This window comes from Phacochoerus africanus, chromosome 7, assembly GCF_016906955.1.
Source record: "Phacochoerus africanus isolate WHEZ1 chromosome 7, ROS_Pafr_v1, whole genome shotgun sequence".
Taxonomy (NCBI): domain Eukaryota; kingdom Metazoa; phylum Chordata; class Mammalia; order Artiodactyla; family Suidae; genus Phacochoerus; species Phacochoerus africanus.
Window position 1 is genome coordinate 52429540 of NC_062550.1, and position 13926 is coordinate 52443465.

Below are 13926 nucleotides of genomic sequence, written 5' to 3' on the forward strand. Positions count from 1 at the left end.
TTATTTGTTTTATTGCTTATTCCCTCCTATTATGATGGGTTTAGCTTAGCCTGATTCTGAATTCTTATCTCCTATGGTGTTGGTTTTAGTCACACAAGTCAATTCATATGTAATTTTGAAAATTTTATTAATAATACAACCAAATGTGTAGCCCCCAAATGTTATGATGCTCACCTCTAACAGTTTTAAACAGTTAGTAATTTCTTTCTTCAAATTTTCTTCTGCCAAGTCCCGGGATCTTTCTTCAAGCTTCACCCTTTTCTCCAAGGTGAACAAGTCACATTTAAATCCCAAAGATAATCTGAGAAATTCGGCCTGTTGTCAGAATAATGGGAGGGTAAGAGGAGAACACTGGATGTTCAAATATTTCAGCTTAACGCCGATTTATTTTGAAGCATTTCTTTCTCCTCCCACTGACATAATATAATGCTGGCATGCAGAGACTTAACTTGCGCTTTGTCATGGCCAAACAGACACCAAACATATAACATCTTATCCAAACGCTTGAAGTGACTGTAGGCAAGTGAGTTTGAAACACTTCTTCTTCTTCTTTTTTTTTTTTTATTTTTTATTAAAGGAGAAACATTTGCTTTAAGCTTACCTCTACCTCCTTCTCATTAGCAGAAGTGCTGTAGGATAAGAGAAAGAACTTATTCACACATAATTCAACAGAAAAGCAAAAACTAAGAGGAGCATGCTACATGAAGAAGAGCTTACTTGTCGCTTTGTCTAAAGTTAACAGACTTCACAGTGGTCACAGGAAGGGAAGAAATAGCAGCATCTGTTAAAAGACAATAAAATATGACTTGGTTAAAAAAGCTTACCAGCTAAAGGCACATTCAGCCAAAGATGGTTAGTTCCTTTCTCCACGAAACCAAGGCATTTCATTGAACTATGTCTGAGAAGATAGTCAGCTAAATAATGCATTTGTTTATACATAAGATAATGTTATGCCATGCTGTCGGGATCACAATGATGCTACCGTCATTGGCTCACACTTCAGCTACAAGCAAATAGTCTTTGAAACCTGAAGGTGTCTCAGAGTCAAGGGAAAGCCCAATTTGTCCTCTTTGCATTTGAACGTTTATTTGACTTGATCCTATGGTTAAGTGCATACCTTCCTCTGGTACCACGGCCCTCTTGCGGACCAAGAGGTTAAGGTAGAAGTAGTAGTGATAAGAGTATAATAATAATATTTTATTATATTATATATTATGTTATATATTAGTAGTAGTACTCTTGCAGTAATGAATATAATAATGATAATACTGACAACGATAACAGCAATAATAAACATGAGATCAATCATTTACCATAGGTTTACTATATGCCAGTCCCAGAACAAGACTCTTTACACATATTAATTATACTCTTCACAACTACTTCACAAAGAGGACAATATGAGGTGTTAAAAGCATGAGATTTAGAGTCATGGATAGAGAATGTTTCCTGACATTTTAGTAAACAAAGGATGTTGCAGTCATCAAGCCACCATCCACATAGCCGTGGTGAACCCTGAGGGAATTTAAGATAGAGAAAAGCAGGATACCGGTCCTAGATTGTTAAGGTGCCTAGCAAAAGAATAATTTCGGTAAGCCCAGACTCTTGCATCTTCCCATACATAGAAAAGAGTGAAAGTCATTAACTTCAGATGCCTGGGTTTTTTATAATTAGCAGTATTTTTTTTTTTTAATAATTAGTAGTAATCTTTTGATGTTCGGCTACCTGGTGGTTTTTTTTGTGTTTTGCCAAAACTCCTATATATTCTATTTCCCCCCTTAACCCCCTCAGAACTCTCTGAGAGGCAATATCCTAGGCTTATGTCCTCAGTAAATCTGCCAAATAAAACATAATTCTCATCTTTTAGGTTGTGCTTTTCTTTTTCCCACTTGACAGTTTGATCCTTATAACTATGTGACCTGGAACAAATCACAACTTCATCAAATCCCCAAAATGAGGATGATTTTTCAATTTTTTTATAGTAGCCAATTTTTATGAGAACTTTTTTCAGCACTTTCTTTTTGCATAATTGATTCAATCCTCAGAGCCAACCTTCTGTGATAGGTACTGTTCTTATGTACAGTTTACAGGCTAGGAAACTGAACCACAGTTTGCTTATCTCTCATAGCTACTGGGCAGAACTAAGTAAAACTATGCATATGAAGAATTTAGCCTAGTACTTAGCACAGTATATTCTTCATAAAGGGTATTTTTTTTTTCTTTTTTGGCCACACCTGTGGCATATGGAAGTTCTTGGGCCAGGAATCAAAGCCAAGCTGCAGCTGTGACCTATGCCACAGCCATGGTAATGCCAGATCCTTAACCTGCTGCACCACAGCAGGAACTCCAAAGGTCCTTTTTTTTCACTCATTATTTCCATTTTGAAGATGAAGAAGTTAAGACTCAAGGTTAAATAACATTTCAAAGTCACAGCAAGTCAGAGAGTGACTGAGCATCCTGTGACTCCAAAGCTGAAACTCTTTCCACTATTCTATCATGATGAGGGTGGAGGGGAATATTAGCACTCATTCTTTAAATACTAGCTTATTTACTTTTAAATGAGAAAATGAAAAAGATTTCAGAGTAGAGTGTAGAATTCACTACAAACATTGGCATGGTTCTTAGTTCACAACAGGGCACTCATTCCAAGACCTCTGGGCTTCACAAGCAATGCAACATAAATATGGCCTTTTGAAAAGGATACGCATTAAATCCAAATCAGCACTATTTGGCTGCTTTTATCCACAGATGCAGAGTTGCAGATGCCATAGCTTTACTCAGAAAGATCTCACGCATAAAACATATCAGCAGGGAATAAAAATTCACATGAGGGTTAGAAGAGAACATTCCTTACCTCCTGCAATACATTCTTTTCTGTGCTTATCTATTGTTTCTGGTTCCCCTGTAGCTTCCTAAAATCATAAAGAGATTTTATTGCTGTGCATAGAGTGGAAATCCTTCATAACCAATTATTTTCCCAAGTTCCTGTCCTTTCCTGCCCTACCGTGTCAAAAACACTCTGTAGGAGCTGTGCTAGGGATGAAGAGGGCTGGCTCCGTGGGGGTTTCTAATCTATTTGAGGAAAAAAGAATAGAAATATATGAAAAGCTGCAAACATGATACAAGTTACCAAAAAGCAAACTAGAATTGCCAAATAAATAAAATATAGATAAATATCTTAAAGAAAGGGAGCCACACCATGGCTTGAGAAGCATAGAAAATCTCTGCAAACGAGGAATAAGCTGGAGCTTGAGAGAGAAGTAGGAATGGATGGCTCAAGGGATGGCGGTGATCTAGGACTATCACACAACTTTCCAAATGGGCTGTTGGGGAAATTATGACAAAATAGCTGCTAAGATTATTAAGATTAGCTTTACTCCATATGAGTGAATTTTAAGGTCACTGATCAACTGTCTTACAAATGTGTCTATACAACAAGAATCACCATAATAAGAGAATTGTACTCTACTGCCTGGAGAAATCTAAAGGAAAAGCTATTGGTATACAGTCATTTAGGATAATTATTAATCAACAGTCTCAGAAGTTGTCCATAGAAAATAAGCCCAAGACAAATTCCCCTGGTAGAGCCCTTGATACCATGCCATGTAGTTTTTTGAACAACTGAAACCAAGATTTGATAAAATGTTAACAGATGCCATAATGCAGGTAAAACGCTGGATCATGCTAATCAACATTTGTACAGTCTTTGATGTTTTCTGAAACCTACCTCAACCCTATGAAGTCTCTGGCTATGGCGTTTTCTTCCTCTTCTGAGTTTCCTGGCCATGCTTCTTCTGGGAAGAGCTGTCCACAGTTGCTGCTTCTAGTTCCTCATCTCTCATTTATGATCAATAAACCACTCTGCCCCTATACCCAACACTCCTGGGAAACTGCCCTTCCCAATTATCATCAACTCCCTACTGACAAACCCAATGGGTAATTTTCAGTCTTTATCTTACTTGTCCTCTCTGTAGTACCTAAATGATCCTGCTTGAAGATTTTTCATCCCTTGTTTATGAATATGGGAATATAGCTATCCATGACATCTCCTTACAGGGTAATGATGTCGCACATTCACCTGAAACTTGACTTCTCTCAAATTAAATTAAATTTACCCCACAAATTATATTCTTCTTCCTCTCTCCTATTCTCATATTATTCTATTCATTGTGCAGGTTAAGCCATAACCTGGGTATCTGCCTTTTCCTATGGCCCTGATTATTGGTCACAGTGTACTGTGAATGCTACCCCTTAAATAGCTCTCAGATTGGTCTCCTTTTCTCCCTCATCACTAAATTCATACTCTCTTCATCTCTTGCCTGAATTATTACAATAGCATTCTAACAAGTCCTCCACCTCTGTTAGTACATTTTCTAGTCTATCATTTTGAAAAGTTTTTTTTTATTTCTATCTTTTTCTGGGATGAGGAAAAAAAAAAGTGTTTTCTCTGAAAACTACTATGAAAGCCTGGAGGACTTGAATTTTCTTCTGCCCATTTTTTACAAGGGACAACCACTTTCGGTATATGTGCTAGCTAACACTGCACTCTCTGAATACTTTACACTACAAAGAATCATCCCAAATCACATATCTAATCTTGTACTCCTTTTAGAGAAGAAGAGTATAAGATTTTTATCTATCTTATTACCTCAAATGTATACATGCCACAACCTTCTCTTAACTTGAGTTAGTTGCAGGAGTCTCTGTTTCTCATAACCAAACAGACCTAACTAAAACAATGTTTATACACCAAGGGGAAAACAACCATATTACACACACGCAGAATACAAAGAGGAACTAAGACTCTTGAAGAAACCTAGAATTGGATCCATAGTCTGCCAGTTACTCTTCAATAATTATAAATTCATACTAGTGGCAATAAGCTACCTTTTTAGGGGAAAGAATTTAACTCTTTTTCTACAAACATTTAAATATTCATCCTTATAATGTTTTATAGCCATCTGCCTGTATAACTTGATACAGCTCACAAGGTACCTCTCCCGTGACACTTTTTCTGTACTCTCACATCAACCATTTCTCTTTCATATCGGGAACCACAGTCTAATTACCGAATAATTACACATTTTGGCCCTTAATTACAACATATCTTTTAGATATCACTGCTTTATCTAGCCTTATTTTTTAATGCATTTATTTTAAGAGTACTCTACTGATATATATTTAGCTTGTTTCTACTAGATCTTTGATGAATAAATGAGTGAATGAATGAATGAAAGAAAAAAATCAGTGGGAAGTCAGGAGGTCCTATCTCTGACTCTACTGTGTAGCCCTGGACAAATCACTAGGATGCTTGGCTTCAACTTCTTTATCTATAAAAAGCTAGTGTAATTAAATTCTATTAACATCATAATATTTTGAAATGAAATCAAATCAAATGAAATGGTGCTTTTAAGAGAACTTTGCAAACTAAAGGGACAGTTCTACCATTGTAATATATCATTAATTTCATTGTTAACACGTGTATATTTCCTTACCTGATTTGACATGGTTTTTTCTTCACTTACAGAGCCCTGGAGTGCAGTATTTTTGGGAGCTGGACTTTCACCTATGAGAAGGAAGAAACACACCAAATATTGGGTGTATGGGGGTAGGGGAGGTAGTAACAAGTAAAAGAGGAAGAAACAGTGAGTTCCCGTTGTGGCCCAGTGGTTAACGAATCTGACTAGGAACCATGAGGTTGCGGGTATGTTCCCTGGCCTCGCTCAGTGGGTTAAGGATCTGGCATTGCCATGGGCTGTGGTGTAGGTCGCAGACGTGGCTTGGATCCCGTGTTGTTGTGGCTCTGGCGAAGGCTGGCGGCTACAGCTCCAATTAGACTCCTAACCTGGGAACCTCCATATGCGCAGGTGCAGCCCTAGAAGAAAAAAAAAAAAAAAAGAAATAGTGAGAGTGATAGACTAGTAAGTGGCAAAGAGCTTAACACATGAGACAAATTCTGTCCTAGAAAAAACTTTAAATGTATCCATTGATTCAGAATCAGGATTGGACCAGCTAAAGTTCCCAAGGAAGCTAGACATATAAGATTTCTTAACAGAAATGAATAGTTGCATAACTGGCTTAACATAAATGAATACTTGCATAAATGGCCCTCAATTAGCAGGGTTTTTAAAATTTTTTTAAGGCTGATGCTGCTTTTTAAATCAAACATATTACTAGTGTAATTACAGAAACTGAATGAAAGAAGGATGAACAATTAGTAACTTAGTAGCTTTTCTATAGCTTGACAAACACGTTTTGTAAAATTACATATGCAAAACTGATAACAAAGTATGGTATCTTTCCCAAACACAGAATCTTTCTAAATAAAATGTAATCCAAGTAAGAAGAAAATATGCACTTTTAATTTATGCCATTCCTTTTTATAATTTCCCTTTATTTGTACCATAATGTACTTGATAATGATTTTCCTCTTCACAAGATCCATTGTCCTGAATTTAGTTCAAGGCAGGCACAAAGGTCAGCAGCTATAGTTAGATTTTGTTTCTTTCTTTTTAAGAAATAAGAATAAAGGATCATTAAATGTTTAAAATTTATATGGAAATAAGAACAAAATGGTAACCACTTTCTTCAGAGATATAAAATTTTTTCTCTATGGAAATTTTATTTTAGTTTAAACATTTTTTAACACAGATAATAGATTCTTATGGTCCATAAATGAAAAGGTTTAAGTGTTTTTCAGTGAAGATTTTCCCTCCTATCCATGCCTGCCAGAAACCTATTTTCCCTCCTGATGGACAATGTTACTTTTTGTCTAGCCTTCCAAAGATATTTTATATGGACACAAAAACTATTTCCTATTTTTTCCTCAAATCTTTACATGCAATACATAATATTTCATACTTTGGATTTTTCCCTAAGAAACAACAGTTCTTCAATATTCCTCCAAGAAAAAAAAATTTCCTTATATATATGTTTTACAGATGTATATTAGTATTCCATTACATGGATATGCCAAAATGTTAACTAGTCTTCTGACAGTTAACTTGTTTTGAATATTTTATTACAAACTAATGCTGCAGTAATACACTTCTATGTATATTATATTGTATGTGTGTACTTAGATCTACACGATAAATTGTCAGAAACCAAACTGTTTTATCATGGGTTATGCATATTTAAAATTTTGGTAGATATTGGCAAATTCCTTTCCATATTAATTACAATAATTTGCATTCCCTGCAGCAATGTATAAGGAATTCCTTTTCCGTCCAATAACCTTAGCAACAGAATATAACCAAAAATTTTTATTTGCAGCAACATGATGCAACTAGAGATTCTCATATTAAGTGAAGTAAATCAGAAAGAGATTACACATGGAATCTAAAATGCGGCACAGATGAACCTATCTACAGAAAAGAAGCTGACTCACAGACACAGAGAACAGACTTGTGGCTGCCAAGAAGGGGGAAAGGGAGTGGGATGGACTGGGATTTTGGGGTTGGTAGATGCAAACTATACATTTAGAATGGATAAGCAATGAGATCATGCTGTTGCAGCACAGGGAATCCAGTCTCTTGGGATGGAACATGATGGAAAACAGTATGAAAAAAAATAATGTATATATACATGTATGACTGGGTCACTTTGCTGTACAGCAGAAATTGGCACAATACTGTAAATCAATTATACATTTAAAAATTTTAATTTTTAAAAATATTTTTGTGTCTGCTAGACAGGTGGAAAATGGTTATCTTAGTGCAGTTTTAATTAATTTTTTCTTATTTGATGTAAGGTAGAATAGAATATGTTCTTCAGTTCACCTAAGAAATTGATTCCATTTCTACACTTTTATAGTTCTCCTAATGTGGCACCCATATCTCAAGATGAATTTTCCTTGATTTTTTTTTTTTGGTGAGAATGGAAGCTTATGCTTCCCATGAGTGTCAACCTCAGTGATATCTCCCAGAGAATGGTTAAGAATAACCACTTTATTTTCAGATTCAAACCACAGAAAAGGATCTAATATATTATGTAGTTAATTTCTGCCTCCTAAGCAGACCATCACTAATTGGTCCATCCTTTTTTCTTTTTCCAGTCTTTTTAGGGCTGCACCCATGGCATGTGGAAGTTCCCAGGCTAGGGGTCAAATTGGAGCTACAGCTGCTGGCCTACACCACAGCCACAGCAACACTGGATCCTTAACCCACTGATCGAGGCCAGGGATCGAACCTGTGTCCTCATGGATGCTAGTCAGATTTGTTTCCACTGAGCCATGACGGGAACACCGATCAGTCCATCCTTTGAACCTAGTAGATTCTAAATAGGATTCTGAGAATTTCCTAATAGGTGATGCCACATCTGTGTCACAGTTGAGACTCAGCTGTGTCTGATCAGTCTTCGCCATAATGAAATATTTAAGTTCCATTAAAAGATACTGTAATTTTTATTCTAAACAGAAGTAGGGAAAAGTTGGTTACATTGTTATGTATGAAGGCCAGGGCCACCTCTTGGACTTCTTTTTTCCAGACTATGTCTTCAAAATTCCTTTATAAAAACAATATTACTGAGCCCCTGAGGATAGTTACTACACTAGCTTGCAGGTTTGCTTAGTGTTTTAGAACGGAAACTATGCTTGAACCCTTTAACAGCTTACCTTCGGTCTTTATCACAGCAGAAGCTGATCTTTCCTCCTCTTTCTCACAGAGCGGTTTGCAGTCAAGGTCACCAGAAGCCATACTCAACATTTCCGATCCAGAATCTAGCATCAGGAAGGAACGAATAGCATGAATACTATGCAAAAGGATTATTTGCTTATGTTCTTTTCATTTGCACACACCTCACCAGGTCACAAAACAGCAAGCTTGTAATTATAACACTAGCAGTCTATTTTTATATCATTTCCAATGTACTCACCACTTGAAGTTACAGTACTCTCTGTGGATGAAGTGTGTGCAGGAGATGGTAGGGTAGAACAATCCCTGTTAAAAGCGTAAAAGAAAATTTTCAGAGTGTCAGTTCTAAAGAATTATCTTAGAAAGTAACTGAACATGCACCCAAATTCACACACACAAACAAACAAGCAAACCTGGGCTGCGGCAGGCTCTCGGAATACAAGCGTTCAACACCATTCTCCTTAAGGAAAAAAAGGAGACACAAGTTTAACAATTTGATATTTTCCATTCCAGAGATGTTTTGTTAAGTAAATAGTTTCCTACAATTTTAAATGAACCATATTTACTTTGCTCTTTTTGGGGAGGATACAGGAATGGGATGGTATAGGGCAGATTGACATACATACTTTCTCAAAGCTGTACTTGTACCAAAATCCAAGTTTAAGTATACTTACAAGTCCAATATTTAAAGAAAACCCGATAAATTCTTGGGTAAAACAAATTTTAAACTTAAAGGGCAGATAGAGATTATATCATGAACTTAAGTCTTCTTTAAACAGAAGATTCTAGGTGGGCATAAAATGACATTTCTATTTATGGAAATGCTACTCAACCTAAAACTTTTGACCTGTGGATTTTAAAATGGTTCTCAATTTTTGAGCTAGACACATAATCCATTTTAAGCTTAATCCACTTCTCAAGGATCTGAGGGATTTACATCTACGTCAGCCCCTGTTTCTTGGGGCTCAAAAAGAGCTTAACAAAATTGTGGTCCCAGCCTGCCAAGGCAGGTATTTCAAAGTCTCATTTGAGCTTCTTAACCTCTACCAAGAGTTTCTAACTTGGGGGGAACTTGAAAACATTAGGCTTGACTAGTTCCCTTACTCTCTTTCAAAAATATAGTTGATACATAGATTTGTCTTGAATAAAAAGCTTTTCTAGTAAGTCTATTTTAATAATTATTTGGTTTATTTAGGAAAATGAATTAAAATTTAATGAATGAAAATAAAGCATTTGTACATGTCAAAAACTTCCACAGACCATGCAAAAATGAAGACATTTAAATATTACATAATCAAACGTAGAACTTAACTGCCACAACCAGCAACAGGTCTCAATGAAGGGATGCTGTATATCATAGAATATTTAGCATATATCCAAAATAATACTGACTCTAGTTACAGAAAGGTAAAGGCTTAGCAAGAGTTTGCTGACCATGTAGTCGTCCAACACAAAATGCAACAGCTTACATCTGTTCGGCACATTAAAATTTACAAAAGCCGGAGTTCCCGTTGTGGCTCAGTGGTTAACAAATCCGACTAGGAACCATGAGGTTGTAGGTTCGATCCCTGCCGTTGCTCAGTGGGTTAACGATCCGGCGTTGCTTGAGCTGTGGTGTAGGCTACAGACGTGGCTCGGATCCCACATTGCTGTGGCTCTGGTGTAGGCCGGTGGCTACAGCTCTGATTCGACCCCTAGCCTGGGAACCTCCAAGTGCCGTGGGAGCGACCCAAGAAATGGCAAAAAGACCAAAAAAAAAAAAATGTACAAAAGCCCTTTCATGTATCATCTCATCTAATTCTCCCAATAACTTTATGGAATGGGTTTTGGGGGGGAAAGGGGGGGGAGTTATTTATTTCAGGTAAGGAAAGTAAAGTTCCTGTTGTGGCTCAGTGGGTTAAGAACACAACTAGGATCCGTGAGGATGCAGGTTCGATCACTAGCTGTGCTCAGTGGGTTAAGGATCTGGCGTTGCCATGAGCTGCAGAGTAGGTTGCAGATGTGGCTTGGATCCCACATTGCTATGGCTGTGGTGTGGGCCAGCAGCTGCAGCTTGGATTTGACCCCTGGTCTGGGAACTTCCACACATCTCTGATGCGGCCCTAAAAAAAAAAGAAAAAAGCCAGTGAATAAAGCAATTTCCCCAGAGTATTCAGAATGATGGTGTCAGCCTCTAAACCCCAATCAGACTAAATATAGTGTCCTCTTCACTGTAAACAGAACTGTTGCTAAGCTACCCTCTGGCTTTTGGAGAGCCAAAGACTTCCCAATTATTTCCTCGGGTAGTTGTTTTAAATATAAACTTTTAAAATGCTCACCTCAAATGTTTCAAAAAGTCTACATACTTGCATGGCAAATATTGACACCTAATCCTCCTGTATGTAAATGTGGGACAATCTTCTCATTTATTTCATTTTGTCTCTGCTTTAAATGTTTCTATGTCAGACTATATGGGACTGAAGCCCCTTGTACATCAGTTTAATTCAACAACTTTCATCAAAGGCCCAGATTGTGCCAGAAACAGCGAGAGGCTCTTTCTGGCCCCGAACAGAAAGACTGAAGACACCAAAAGCACAGTCCTTGTCCTAGAGGAGCTCAGAGGCCAGAAGAGAAGACAAATACATCAAACACATACTTTATATATTATAGGCAGCACTCCACAGGAAAAGTCATATGCACAGAACAGGGTGGGGTAATGTCTGAATTAAATTTTGAAGAGAAATTGTACCTTACACTCTGCAGGTAGTTAAATAATATTGGCCCTATTCTTAAAATATGTAAATACAGTTTATTTGTAATTATTATATGCTTTATTTAACTAGCTGTCCCCCATGTATGTATACATATATGAAATGAAGGTATGAAAAGAGGAAAAAATTAAACATCCCTCAGTTTCATTGAATATCCTACTTTGTAAAAGTCAAAAAGGATTGATTCTTTAAATAGAAAAATCAGGCCCATTTTAACACTCCACAACGTAAAAGTCTGTTATTATGTGTGGCTTGAAATAACACTTGTTAGTGTGCTATAATTAATAATGTATATAATAATTATATTGCATTAACTAAAAAGTTAATTTTGTCAGAAAAAGATTTCTTCTTATACCAGAGTCATGGATAGTTTTAATTGAATTTAAGAGGTATGAAAGAACACACAGTTATTTTCTATTCCATTAAACTGATTTCCATTTCTATTCCATTAAACTGGTAAGAGAAAAGGAAACATTATTTCTGTAAACTTTTTTTAAAAGTCTGACTATTATTGAAAGTCAAAATAATAAATAGAGTAAAAATACAGTTTTGCCCCCATTATATTAAAAATGAGTCTCATTTGCCATAAAGCTCTACGTAAAGCCCTTCTTTTGTCCTATACTTTATGTGTGAAACCTTTTGGTAAACACAAAACATTTATTAATTAATTAACAGTTCTGTGATTATGGAGAAATGTCCTATATTTAGTATCCATACATTATTACATTGTCTGGAACAGATGTAAGGATAATGAATATTCTTAGATACTATTCCCAGTTCATTAATCTTTTATAATGATCAAAAATCAACATGATATACCACATATCTCAATCTTATATCGGTCTAATAGTTTTTTCCTTCTTTACAAGAAGAATCAGACAAAAGAAGAGGGTTTTCTTTTTCCCCAAATTTAGGATTATAGTTAATGAAATTCAGAAATATAGCTCCTTAGGGTGTCTGTGCGTGTGAAGTGGACGTGGGAGATAATTCAGCAATTACTTTCTACAATTGGGCTCTTTTCCTCCAGTTGGAAAAGTCACCCCTATTCAAACCAGCATCCCAAATCCACAGGAGAACAGAGTACATACAACAACTGGAGGACCTGGGCAGGTCATAAAAAGGATCATCTACTGGATGTTATTTTTGAATCATGGAAAATCAAGAAACTGACTAAAAGCAAGACAAAGAAAGTTCAGAAGAGAGACTTACTTGAGAGAAGCTTGGCTCAAGTCAATGCATGTACCACATGCTGCAGCACAGAGCAGGAAGCATGTTCTTCCTGTTTGAGCCATTCAAATATCGACCTGCATAACATTTACATGAAAATCCGTGGTCCGGCCCATTTGCTTTTGACAGTAAAAGTCTAACGTAGGGTGGGGTAGCCAATGTACTCACGGAACAAAGTGAGACATTCTCCCACGGGCTGGGTCAGCAAATGCAGAACACACACACACACACACACACACACTCCCAGCAGTGTTATTTTAATATTTAGATAGAAAAATATGAAGGACAATATGAAATAACTTCTAGGATATTAATAAGGGTAATGACTAGGGCTAGATAATCTCCCAGGATTACTCTTTTAGGTGAAAGTTTATTTTATCCATAGATTTTTATGACCAGAAACTCTTCCATTAATAAACATTCATGTTACAAATGCATTATTTTTAGATCCATTTTAGATAATTGATGCTACTCAAATAAATGAATGTGATTTTCTGAGAAAAGAAGAAAAACTGAACAAAAGGAGTCTATATAAACTTATTTCACTCCAACTTAAAAAAAACAAACAAACCTCTAACTTGGAGTTGGTTTCAATGTTCTAAAAAGAAAAGAAAGTAAAATTTTAAGTCAAAAGATGATAATTGCTGTAACCTAAATAAACCTAGATTTCTTCACAAGTTTTTTTTTTTTCAACCTCTAACTAAAAGGACACCACACCTTCAGACACACCCACCACTTTGAGGTTCATTTGTAACACAGTTATCAGCCAATGTCTACATGTCCCAATTTTGCAAATGGCAATGTTATTTATTCTCCAAGGTTATTTAAGCTGTACCCATACACAGCTTGAGAGAACAGGACAGACAATGGCCAGAAAAATCTTCTGAGATACGTTAAAATTGATTCTGTCCTTTTCATAAATCACCTTCTCCTAGTGATAGTATATCTTAGGCAAAAATGTGTAATAACATGAAGGTGACCGCAAAGGCACGAAAAGACACTTAATATTTAGCATATGTGATTTTTTGGTAACAGCCAAAGGGAAAGCAGAAATTCATCTGCATATGCCCTGACTATATCCTCTGCGTTTCACACTGCTAAGCATTTTTTTTTTTTTTGGTCTTTTTAGGGACGCACCCACAGCGCATGGAAGTTCCCAGACCAGGGGTCGAATCAGAGCTGTAGCTGCCAGCCTGCACCACAGCCACAACAACGTCAGATCCAAGCTTGCATTCGTGACCTACACAGCAGATTGTGGCAATGCCGGATCCTTAACCCACTGACCACGGCCAGGGATTGAACCACATCCTCATGGA

The 13926-nt window shown here is 36.6% G+C and overlaps 1 protein-coding gene across 4 annotated transcripts in view; it reads right to left on the minus strand.

Annotated features, from left to right (window-relative positions):
• Positions 1-13926, minus strand: part of IRAG2 (inositol 1,4,5-triphosphate receptor associated 2) — a 112906-nt gene that overhangs the window by 20363 nt on the left and 78617 nt on the right. For 2 of the 4 annotated variants that reach the window (XM_047787370.1, XM_047787368.1), the window contains exons 7-15: positions 13182-13208; positions 9047-9093; positions 8875-8939; positions 8615-8719; positions 5496-5566; positions 2855-2912; positions 718-781; positions 602-629; positions 175-315 (exon numbers count right to left, since the gene is read on the minus strand). In XM_047787370.1, coding sequence (XP_047643326.1) covers positions 175-315; positions 602-629; positions 718-781; positions 2855-2912; positions 5496-5566; positions 8615-8719; positions 8875-8939; positions 9047-9093; positions 13182-13208 — 606 coding nt within the window. Of the gene's footprint in view, positions 1-174; positions 316-601; positions 630-717; positions 782-2854; positions 2913-5495; positions 5567-8614; positions 8720-8874; positions 8940-9046; positions 9094-12592; positions 12645-13181; positions 13209-13926 lie in introns of those variants that run through there. The other 2 variants (XM_047787371.1, XM_047787367.1) reach the window with 2 other exon arrangements.